The sequence below is a fragment of the Mastigoproctus giganteus genome, chromosome 1, assembly GCF_048544385.1.
Source record: "Mastigoproctus giganteus isolate SK-2022 chromosome 1, ASM4854438v1, whole genome shotgun sequence".
NCBI classification, from domain to species: domain Eukaryota; kingdom Metazoa; phylum Arthropoda; class Arachnida; order Uropygi; family Thelyphonidae; genus Mastigoproctus; species Mastigoproctus giganteus.
In genome coordinates, this window is record NC_143575.1 from 246,277,244 (window position 1) to 246,290,093 (window position 12,850).

Genomic DNA, 12,850 nt, shown 5'->3' on the forward strand with positions numbered 1-12,850 from the left:
ATGCTTCCCCAGTAGAGAAGATTGTTGTTACCTATTCGAGGAAACTCAGTGGCCATTAGGCCCCCCAGATGGCACCGTTTCAAAGCTTGTTGGCTTCTCTTCGGTGGGTGGGCAGGTACCCTGGTGTTGCAACAGTGACAACCCAGTTATGAATTATAACTTCACAATATGAGAGATACCTGATAGTGTGCAGTGATGTTGTTGTTGTTGTTTGTTGTTTATTTGGTTTTTAGGAGCATTGGACTTGCAGACAACAGAGTTGGACTTGCAGACAAAAGAGAAGCCACAATATTTCTTTAGTGATGAATTCAACAAAGGGTCAGAATTAGATGATTTAGACATACATTCCAATTACAGTGATGGTGATGATAAGATCCAAACTTCAGAAGAATCTGATGAAAATCATGAAATCAGTGGTGAAAATAATGACCCAAATTTTCAAGTAATCTCCAATGCATCTAAGTATGAAAATGTTATTTGGCAAGAGGTAGGAAAAACTAAAATTTCAATTAATGAATATAATAAAGATGCTGAAATACTTGTTGATGTTGATTTGAACCAACCTTACCACATATACAAACTGTTTCTAACTCACAATATCCTTCAGTTGATGGTGACTGAAACCAACAGATATGCACAGTACTGTTTGTCATCAGCAGCTAGTAATATACAAACACTCAAAAAGAAGAAAGCTGATTAGAGACTAACCACTGAACCAGAAATGGAAAAATTTCTTGGAATATTATTGATAATGGGAATTGTTCATGTCCCAGATATAAGATTATACTGGTCAAAAAAAAAAAAGATTTATACTCAAATAATCTCATTAGGAAATCTATGAGTAGAGATCCTTTCCTAGATCTGCTGAAATATTGGCATTTCTCCGACAATGAAACTGCCAATGGACAAGACCATTTCAACAAAATCAGAATTTTATTATATAAAGCCAATTGTAATTTTCAAAGCATGTTAAAGTCAAGAAAAAAACTTGGTCATTGATGAAAGTTTGATCCCTTGGTATGGAAGGCTACTCTTTCGCCAGTATATCCCTAACAAATCTCATAAATATGGTAAAAAATTTATAAATTATGTTTGAGGGATATACTCATGAAATCTCTATTTATACAGGAAAGGGTGATTCAGTGAAAGGTAAAGGACACTCCCATGCAGTCTCAATGAAACCGATGGCTAATCTGCTCAATGAAGGTCATATTCTTTATTTGGATAATTTTTACACCAGTTTCCCTCTAGTGCAAGAGTTATTAGAAAAGAAAATCTTTCTCTGTGGGAAGCAATCGAAAAGGAATACCAAAGAATATTACAGGGAAAAAATGAAATGGGGAGCGATTGAAGGAAAATCATGAAGTGAATTGATAAAAGACCAGTAATGATGCTAACAACATACAAAACTCATTAGTGTAAAATTATCGAGACAGGAAAGAACAATAGAAAGGGAGAAAAAAAATCAAGAAACCTGATGTTAATATCAGTTACAATCAAGCAAAGAAGGGAGTGGATATATCTGACCAAATGGCGTCATATTATAGTAGCCTGCATAAAACTGTAAAATGGTATAAAAAAGCTTCAATGGAGATCATTTTTGATACTATGCTAGTCAATGCATGGGTGGTACAGAGTAAATTTGCGACTAATAATAGTCTATCCATCCTTCAATTCCGAGAAAATATAATATACAATTTATTGAATAGAGAGACTACTACAAAAGTAACAAAGGCACCTAGCAGAATTCATACTTTTTTGTAAAATGGAAGGTCAAGCAAGGAAAGTTAGGAAACGTTGCAGGGAGTGTTACAAGAAATTTTCTTAAAAAGAAGGAAAGAAAGAAGTAGATTGGAAGGCAAAAAAAGTTAAAACATTTTGTCATGATTGTGAAACTCCACCTGCTTTGTGTCTAGAATGGTTCAACATAATTCACTGTAAACAAAAATAATTATATTTGAAATAAAAACTGTCAATTGTTGGTTCCTTTTTCTATTCCAACTACTATGATTTTACATACCCACATAAACCTTAATAAATAAAATATATTGATCCTGGGCTGACACTTGGTAGATAAATATATATGGATGACTGGTGAATTGGATAAAATGCTTAAATTCCGGGCGCTTAATGCCAAAACAGAATACAAGACTCATAGCACAACGAGACACTCATGGGTCGCAACGTCCAATGATAATTAGCTGCAGTGAACAACCGGTGAATCGCTTTGCCCAGTGGACATTAGAGCAGCAATCCACCAGTGGGTTGCCCCAGCATTAACATGCTAAGAAGTAAAGTGGTAATAAAATTAAAATAAGTGCTTACAGTGTAACCTAGATTCAAAAATTAGTGGTTATAAGCGAATGACACGATTTAGAATAAATTCAGGGAGAATATGTATAGGAAGTCAGTGCAAGCAAATTGTACAAGGCGCAAGGGAGTGAATTGAGGAGAGGGAAGGGATGAAAGTGTAGATAAAAAAAGCAAAGATAGTGAGAAATTAAGGACAGTAGGAACGTTTGTATCACCCTCGTATTACATCAATAGCTTTATGAACAAGAAAAAAGGAGAAATAGAAAGTATAAAGATAAAAAGCTAAGAAAAAGATATTAAAGATTACCAGGGCTTGCTGGGATTGTAAAGCACATCCTTTTAGTAAGAGCCCCGACTGAGAAAGAGTTAGTAGAAAAAAGGGACTAACCAAATGCTTGTGTTGTAAGCAGTCAAAAATAAGATCTGAAACAGTAATAGGAGAAAATAAAAACTAAAAGATTTACGAAAAACTAGATAGTTGCTAATATCATAAAGGTACATGGAAAATCCCTGATACAAATCAGGCTAATCAGATTGATCATATACCGGTCACTAAGAGGTGGGCTATTGCAATTGAAAATGTCCGTTCTTTTCGAAGCGTCAACCCAGAATCTGATTATTTTCTAGTGGGAGCCAGACTGAAGTATAAAATAGCCTTAGTAGCAAGAGGAAAGGCTCAGAAAACTAAGCGATGGAATGAAGAGAAATTGAAAGATAGACGTTGAAACAATGTACCAGGTAGAGTTGGCCCAAAGACTGCAGGAACAGGAAAACAATGTCAAGATTGAAGATGAATAGACTTGTATAAAGGAAGCAAATCTGGGTGCAGCACGCATAACCTTGGGTGAGACCTCAATGTCGAGAAATGAGGAATGGTATGACAAAGGGCCGAGTAGCAGTAGAATTGAAGAGACAAGCCAGGTTGAAATGTTTACAGTGGAATAACAGCACAAATAGTGAAAAATACAAGGAAAAATGGATTGCCACAGCTAGGATATGTAGAAAGAAAAAAAGAGAAGCTTTGAGGAGGAAGGTCGACAAAATGGTGGAACATTACAACAAGAAGGAAAGTAGAACGTTTCATAAGAAGATTAAAGAAAGTACACAGGAATTTCAATCAAAAGTTATTGCATATAGAGATAGTGAAGGAAACTTGCTGACTGAGAGAAAGGAAGTTCTGAAAAGGTGGAAAGAGTATTTTGAGAGCAACTTGACAAGAGGTAAGACTGAAACAAAAAAGCTATTGTACTATACAATAGAGCCATGCATTGAAGGCCCTAGCTTCGAAGAAATTCAAAAAGTTATTAAGTACTTAAAGAACTTTAAAGCACCAAGAGCTGATGGAATAACTGCAGAGTTGCTCAAGAACGGTGGAGTGACACTATGGAGAAGAATACATAATCTGATACTGTTAATATGGTCTGAGGAAAAAATCCCAGATGAATGGACACTTTGGATCAAGCCTAACTTTGCTTTGCTTGAACTATAGAGGTATTATATTGCTGAGTGTTACTTACAAGGTTTTGTCAGGAGTTATTTATAACAGACTGGCAGCATATTCAGAGGAAATCATTGGAGAATATCAGTGTGGTTTCAAATCCAATCGCTCATCAACTGGCCAGATTTTCATCTTGAGGCAGATACAGGAAAAAGCATATGAGTACAATATACCCTTAGTTAACCTATATGTAGATTTCATACAAGCTTTTGATTCCCTCAAGAGAGAGGAAATGATAAATGATCTCCTTCTCTTGGGCATACCTGCAAAGATTGTTAGGCTCATAAAAAGCAACCTGGCTGGCTCTAAGGCAGTGGTGAGAATTGACAAAGGGTTGACAACTTCCTTTGTCATTAAATCTGGTGTTAGATAAGGCAATCCACTCTCTATAGTGTTATTTAACTTGGTTTTAGAGGTGGCTGTCATAAAACTAGAAGTGACTGGACACACACAGGCACAAAGACAGTGCAGGTCTGTGCATATGCTGAAGATGTTGCTATTATCAGCATGATGTTACTACTGATAATAATTACTAATGAAATTAAGTCCCGTATCCTTAGTGGAAACAGATGTTTCTATGCACATGGAAAACTAATGAAGTCCAGAATATTGAACAGACATTTAAAATTAAGAATAACACAAGTTTCAATAGACCCCCCCCCCCTGAACAGACATTTAAAATTAAGATTATACAAAAGTCAAATTAGACTGTGACTATGGTTGTGAAGCTTGGACATTAACGAGTAAAGATGAGTAGTTGTTTTGAGTGTTGAAGCGTAGAATTTTAAGAAAAGTTTTTGGGCCTGTAAAAAATGTTGATGGATCCTGGATGTTCAGAATGAAACATGAACATAACCACCTTATTCAGGGTGCGGACGTCATCAGATTTGTGAAGAGCCAGAGACTTGCCTGGTTGGGACATGTTTGTGAATGGATGACAGCAGAACAACTAAAAGTATAATGAAATGGAAACCTATCAGTAGGAGGGTGAGAGAAAGACTGTGGAAAAGATGGATGGATGACACAGAAGAGGACTTAAAGATCGTGAGAATAAGAAGTTGGAGAAATTCGATGTTCCACCAGTAAGTTCCAGTTACTGGTGAAACATTGTTGAGAAGGCAAAGATGGGTTATAATGCCAGAAGAAGAAGAAGATAGTTGCTAATACAGAGTATAAAATACATACCTAGAATTTTCAAGTAATGCATAGTAAGTAATTGAGGTGGAAAACGACAGTGGGAAAATATCCATTTGAATCGATTCGTATAACTGAAGCTAAGATCCCCTCGCTGGAGAGTAGGTGAACTGATTGAGGTTTATAAGGCCTTAAATGCTGATGGGATTCTTCCTCTTGCTCAGATTAAGAACCTCGGGGGCACATTCAAATTGAGGAAAGACAGTTGTAGAATAGATGTGCAGAAATTTGCCTTTAGCCAGTGGGTAGTTGATTGGTGGAACATACTTCCATCTTTTGTTGTGGAAGTTGATAGCCTAAATAAATTTAAGGCTGAGCTGGAGAGGCATTTGGAACGAATGGAGGGGTGAAATGGGAGGGGTTTTTTTTTGGCTGATGCTGCATAAGCTTCCTTTCTTGTATTGTATGCCTCTACTAATGCTAATGCAGTAACAACATGAGAGAGAGAGAGAGAGAGAGAGAGAGAGAGAGAGAGAGAGAGAGAGAGAGAGAGAGAGAGAGAGAGAGAATGCCTGTAACTCATAATAATTTGTAGTGAAAAGCAGACTTAAAAGAAAACTGCAAAAAGTGGACAGAATTAGTGACCTTTATAGTCGCCTTTGATAAAATATGTATGTGTGTGTAGAGATACTTAAGTAAAGATCTTTGTACTTGTGTATCTCTCACACATATTTAACAAAAGCAGCTATAGAGGTCATTAGCATTAGTAGAAGCATTTGATGCAAGAAAGCAAGCTTATGCAGCATCAGCCAAAAAAAAAAAAAAAAAAAAAAAAACCACTTCCACTTCACCTGTCCAGCTGAGCCTTAAACTTATTTAGGCTATCAACCTACACCACAAGGGATGGAAGTCTGTTCCACCAACCAACCACCCGCTGACTAAAGGCAAATTTCCGCACGTCTATCCTACATCTGTCTTTCCTCAATTTGAATTTATGCCCTCTCAGGTGATTATTCTGAGCAAGGCGAAGAATCCCATCAGCATTGAGCATGCTCAAACCATTCAAGGCTTTATACACCTCTATCAGATCACCTCGCTGGTGCCTAGTCTCCAGACACTGTAATTTGCAAAACTTAAGCCTTTCTTCGTAAGAGCACCCCTTTGTTCCATTCACTAATCTTGTTGCCCTTCTCTGTACTCGTTCCAGCAGCTCTACATCCTTCTTGAAATGAGGCCTCCAGACCTGTATACAGTACTCTAGGTGTGGCCTGACCATTGCCTTATACAAGGGAATAATCACCCCCCTTATCCCTGCTAGAAAAATTCCTATATATCATTGACAATACACCATGAGCTACTCTTGCAGCCCGTCTGCACTGCTCAGAGAACTTCATATCTGCCTGCACAACCACCCCCCAGTCCCTTTCATTCTCTACCACTGTCAGTGTAGTACTACAGAGTTGAACCCAAAGGTCGCAGGTTCGATTCCCGCCTCGGGCTTGGATCAAAGTACTGCAAAAACCTTGGGAGGTGCAATATGGCCACAGAAGCCGATGCGCCAACAACTACCAAATCAAAAAAAAAAAAACCACAGAGTTGATACATTGCTCTGGGGTTGCTGTTTCCCATGTGTACTACTTTACATTTGTCAATGTTAAACTTCATTTGCCACCTCTCAGCCCATTTGCTCAACCTTTTGAGATCCTGTTGCAGCAGCAGCATAGTGTCAGTAGTGTCCTTGACAACCCTGCCTACCTTTGTATCGTCTGCAAACTTTGACATTAAGCTTGATATACCATCATCAATATCATTTATAAATACAGAAAACAACAATGGACCCAACACTGAACCCTGAGGAACTCCACTAATAACATTAGTCCACATTGAGCAGTGTCCATTGATTACCACTCTGTCTTCACTAATTCTATCTTCTTTTTGTAGCTCTCTTTTAAGTCCGCTTTTCGCTATAAATTATTATGAGTTCCAGACATTCTCTCTAATGTGTTACTGCTTTAGCTTCAGTTATACGAATTGATCCAACTGGATATTTTCCCGCTGTTTTTTTCCACATGAACTATTTACTACACATTACTTGAAAATTCCAGGTATCTATTTTATACTCTGTATTAGTAACTATCTACTTTTTCGTAAGTCTTTCAGTTTTTAATTTCGGCTTCTTACAATGCAAGTATTTGGTATTAGTCTCTTTTTTTTTTTATATACTAACTCTCTCTCCTTACTAAAAGGCTGGACTTTACAGTCCCAGCTAGCCATAGTAATCTTTAATATCTTTTTCTTAGCTTTTAATCTTTATACTTTCTACTTTTTTCTCATTTGTAAAAGTATTAATGTAATATGAGCAGGGGCACGCTGACCAGAGGCGCAAAGGGTGCATCGCACTCAGGCAAAATAATAATTGTTAATTATTATTTTAAGTCACTTAAGTAATGGGGCAGAAAATTAAAATTACATTTTTAATAATTTTGGATAGACATTAAATAATTTTTGACAATTTATAATTACTCTTTTTTTTTTGTTAAATATTATTTATTTAAATAACAATTTGTCGAATCATTCTCTTTAGATGGCTGACAGAAAAAATAAACTTTCTGGCGCAGCCTACCGAAAAATAAAATTAGAAAAAGAGGAGAGTATAAAAAAAAAAAAAGTTACTACTTCAATTTCACGATTTTTTTGAACCAACATCTGCAAAAAGTCAAAAAACTGGAGAATCATTGCAATCACAGTTAGATACTTTCTATGATGACAAAATCAGCGAGGAACAAAACGTCACTCAAAATTCCGTAGAAGATTGCTTTTTGGAAAATCAACCACCTATTGAAGAAATTTAATCAAAAGTTTAATGTATGAAGGAACCTCTATGGTAATACTCCAGATTTGACCAATAATATTTTGAAAATGATATGCACAATCAAGGGTTATGGCCAAAATTGTTAATAGTATTAGAATGTTTTTAATAGAACTCCATCTAGAATAAGTTCAACATTATAACTTTCCTTTAGATGATAAGAATAGGTCATTTTCTACAGAATATTATTACAAACAATTAAGTAATGGGGAAAAAATTCTTGGAAGCTGGTTATTATATTCAAAGTCAAAAAATTCTGTATTCTGCCTTTGTTGCAAACTATTTCATGTTGTTGTAAACTATGGTGTATTTACAACCATATTATATAGTTAATTTCAACTCATAACGTATTATGCCTTGTGCATTTAGTCTTCAAAATAAGACATGTACATACTAATCAAACTGTCTTCATTAACTTTTCAGTGACTGACAAGAAAACAATTGATGTAAAAGGCCTAAAGGGTGGCATATTATTTCTTGCACCCAGGCGGCAAACACTCTTGGTGCACCCTGAATATGAAGGTGATATGAACGTTCCTATTGTCCTTAATCTCTTGCTAAATTCTCCCTAAATTTATTCAAAATTGCATCATTCGCTTAAACTACTTATTTTTGAATCTAGGTTACATACACTATAAGCACTTATTTTAATTTTATTCCTACTTTACTTCTTAATTTACCTTAATTTATTGTGTTCTACAATATATACTGTGTTGGGACTGCCTTGTCCATATTTTTGTGAAATTTCTACTGCTTCACCACCATCCATTTGATCTCACTCAGTTTTATTCTTAAATTTGCATTTCTTCCACAGGTATGGACAAGTATAGAAACGCAGCTTTGGTATATGATCAGGTGTAGTCCCCTGATGAAATACCTGATTATGTATCAATATTTATTTTTAGCTAACATCAGATTTCAATTTTATAATTTCTCTACCCCTTTCTTGGACTTATAACCAAAATTGGCCACCCATATCTGATGCTTGCTATTACTCCATACATTAATTTAGTTATTTTTTATTTAATCATACTTTTGCTTTACAGTTCCAATTCAGCCTATAACTTTGCTTAAATCATTTTATCATATAGGGTATTCTCATTCTTTCTCTCTTTCTCATGCCTTCAACATTTCCAATTTCTGGTATCTTTCTCCTATTAGTTTTGGCATTTTGTGTAACCCATCTTTGCATTTTTCAAAAGACTTATTAGTTTTACCTTACATATATAAACTTTTGTATCCTCAGGTGCAAATGTCATATTTTTATCTCTCCATTACCCTTAACTTTTCACACCCCTTTATTATACTTATTACATACATACATACACACATATATATATATTATTCATTAAAACACCGACTTTAATATACTGTATTGATGGACTAGTGCTATTGCGGTGGAAATTGATACACTATGTCCATAATGCACTGTATATGTTTATATACTGTGAGCAATGTTATAGTACTATAATCATATTATGATATATACCTAGACAAATCTATGGAAAACGCATAGTATATTAGTATTGGCATTAGCAAGGGCACACGATGCAAGAAAGCAAGCTTATATAGCATCGGCCAAAAAAAAAAACACATACAGACCCTACTCATTTCACCCATCCGCTCGCTCCAAATGTTTGTCTAGTTTTGCCTTGAATATGTTTAAGCTATCAACTTCCACAACAACGGATGGAAGTCTGTTCTAGCAATCAACCAACCGCTGGCTAAAGGCAAACTTCCGCACATCTATCCTACAACTGTCTTTCCTCAATTTGAATTTATGCCCTCTCAGGCAATTATTCTGAGCAAGAGGAGGAATCCCATGAGCATTGAGCATGCTCAAACCATTCAAGGCTTTATACACCTCAATCAGATCACCTCGCAGGTGCCTAGTCTCCAGACACTGTAATTTGCAAAACTTAAGCCTTTCTTCGTAAGAGCAATCTTTTGTTCCATTCACTAATCTTGTTGCCCTTCTCTGTACTCGTTCCAACAGCTTTACATCTTTCTTAAAATGAGGCCTCCAGACTTAAACAATATTCAAAGTGTGGCCTGACCATTGCCTTATACAAGGGGATAATCACTTCCTTATCCCTGCTAGAAAAATTCCTGTATATCATTGACAAGACACCATGTGCTACTTTTGCAGACTGTCTGCACTGCTCAGAAAACTTCATGTCTGTCTGCACAATTACCCCCCAGGTCCTTTTCACTCTCTACCACTGTCAGTGTAGTACCACACAGTTGATATGTTACTCTGGGGTTACTGCTTCCCATATGCAGTATTTTATATTTGTCAATGTTAAACTTCATTTGCCACCTCTCAGCCATCTGCTCAACTTTTCTAGAACCTGTTGCAGCAGTGTACTGTCATTAGTGTCATTAACAACCCTGCCGACCTTTTGTAATAAATAAATTTCTAAATAAATGGTAGAAGAGCAAAGATAGACTCTTGCCATAAAAATGCAGAATTTAATCCAAAATTCAGATATGTAATACTTGTTTAAAAAAAAAAAGAAAAGAAAGCTACATGTTAATATAATTTAGCCCCTTTCCTTCCACATAAAGATATTTTCTAAATTTCTTAATACTAAATTATATTAAATAATACTAAAATTTCCAGTTATAGAATAACTAAAAATATACCTTGGTAATAACAAATCCTTCTGAGAATAATATTATTTCAGCAATCACAGTAGAATCTGGAACAACCATACATATTGGACGAAACATAGAAGTCAAGTTATACGGAAGTTCAACACGACCAGCATAATAGCCTGTAATTTAAAAAAAACCGTTTTTATAATAAAATTATAATTAAAAATTAATTTTTTTATATTTTTTCATTATAAACCTATAATAAAATTAATGATAAATCATATTTTGAATGAATCTTCAATATGAGTCATCTATGAGTGACTAAATGATCACTCTTTTACCAACTATTTTTTATATGCCAGATGATTCAAAAACCCATACCCAGAACACAGTAGGTCTATGTGAAATTCTAACCATGCACTGCCCTTATTATACATTTTGTGATATGATCTTTCATGCACTTTTCTTCTTTCTCTTCCTTACATTACAGATTAGCAGTGGAAAGAAATGACCTAACCTAATCAATCTTACTTATGCCTGCTTTGATTGTTTTATTGTTTCATGAGAGGGGAACTTAAAGTGAAACTAGGTGGAGAAAAGGAGAAGAAAACTTTGCAACCTCAACCTGAGACAAAATGAGATGAAAAGAAAATGCTTGGAAAAATTTCCATGACAGCAACCCAATATAAAATGAGTTTTACACCTTTGTTTTAAAGCCATCAATAACAGCACTCATTATGGACAATGAATTTTTTGTAACAGCATACAGATTCAAATATTGAAGTATATCCATACCGGTGATTAATTCACAACTTTCCAAGAAAACGGGTGCAGATACTACCAATTCTACCTAAATTGTGTCTTCTGTGACATATCATTCAACTGGATTCAAATCACACAGGTGATGAAATTATGAAAAAAAACTTACAAATTGAGACTACAATTATCCAATCTCAGGTGGAGGAAGTAGTACTATTAGTAGTGGCATGTGATGCAAGAAAGCAAGTGTATGAGCTTTGCAGCATCAGCCAAAAAAAAAAAAAAATCAAACCATTCCCTCCAAATGCCTGTCCAGTTCCTCCTTAAATTTATTTAACCTATCAACTTCCACAATGACAGATGGAAGTTTGTTCCAGCAATTAATCACCTGCTGGCTAAATCGCAAATTTCCACACATCTCTTCTACATCTGTCTTTTCTTAATTTGAATTTATGCCCCCTTAGGTTCGTAATCTGAACAAGTGGAAGGATCCCATCAGAACTCAGCGTGCTCAACCCATTCAAGGCCTTATACACCTCAATCAGATCATCGAGCAGGTGCCTAGTCTCCAGCCACTGCAATTTGCAGAATTTAAGCCTCTCTTGGTAAGAGGATCCCTTCATTCCCCTCACCAATCTTGTTGCCCTTCTCTGTACATGCTCAAGCAAATCTACATCCTACCTAAAATTAGGCCTCCAGCCCTGTATGCAGTACTCAAGGCATGACCAGACCATTGCCTTATACAGAGGGACAATCATCTCCTTTTCCCTGCTAGCAAAATTCCTATATATCATTGACAAAACCCCATGACCTGCCCTGGCAGCGTATCTGCATTGCTCAGAAAACTTCATATCTGACTGCACAATTACTGCCAGGTCTTTTTCATTTTCTACCACCTAAAGTGTAGTACCACACAGTTGGTACGTTTCTCTGGGGTTACTTCTACCCATAAGCAGTACTTTGCATTTCTCAAGGTTAAACTTCAGTTGCCACTCCTTATCCCATCAGCCTAAATTATCTAGATCCTGTTGCAGTAGCACACTGCCATTACAGTTATTAACAACCCTGCCAACCTTTGTATCATCTGCAAACTTCGACACTAAGCCTGATATACCTTCATCAATATCATTGATAAATATACAAAACAACAGAGGACCCAACACCGAACCCTGTGGGACTCCACTAATAACATTAGTCCACGAAGAGCAGCATCCATTAATTACCACCCCCTGTCTTCTCCCCTCAACCATCCTTTTATCCATTGTAGCAACTTACCCTTAATACCATTCTGCTCCAATTTGTACAATAGTGTCCATGCACCACAGTGTCAAAAGCTTTCCTGAAATCTAAATATATGATATCAAAATTCTTTTTTGCATCCAGTTCATTTGTAACCACATCATATCCTATCAAATTTGTCAGACAAGACTTTCCCTTAACAAACCCATGCTCTGTCTGAATTATTGCTGCAGTCTTGTCTAGATGGTCCTGCAATGCATCTTTAACCAGTGACTCTATTATTTTACTTGGAACAGAAGTTAAACTAACTGGTCTGTAATTACTCGTGTCACCCTTCGATCCCCCTTTGTGAATTGGGGATACATTTGCACATCTTCAGTCCGTAGGGACCTCCCCTGAGTCCAAGGATGCTCTCATAATTATGGATAAGGGTTTGCTTT

At 36.1% G+C, this 12,850-nt stretch overlaps 1 protein-coding gene across 1 annotated transcript in view; it reads right to left on the reverse strand.

Annotated features, from left to right (window-relative positions):
• Nucleotides 1-12,850, reverse strand: part of kl-2 (dynein heavy chain 2, axonemal kl-2) — a 1,174,416-nt gene that overhangs the window by 614,687 nt on the left and 546,879 nt on the right. The window contains exon 33 of the mRNA XM_090369487.1: nt 10,461-10,591. Within this exon, the coding sequence (XP_090225613.1) occupies nt 10,461-10,591 (131 nt within the window). The remainder of the gene's footprint in view (nt 1-10,460; nt 10,592-12,850) is intronic.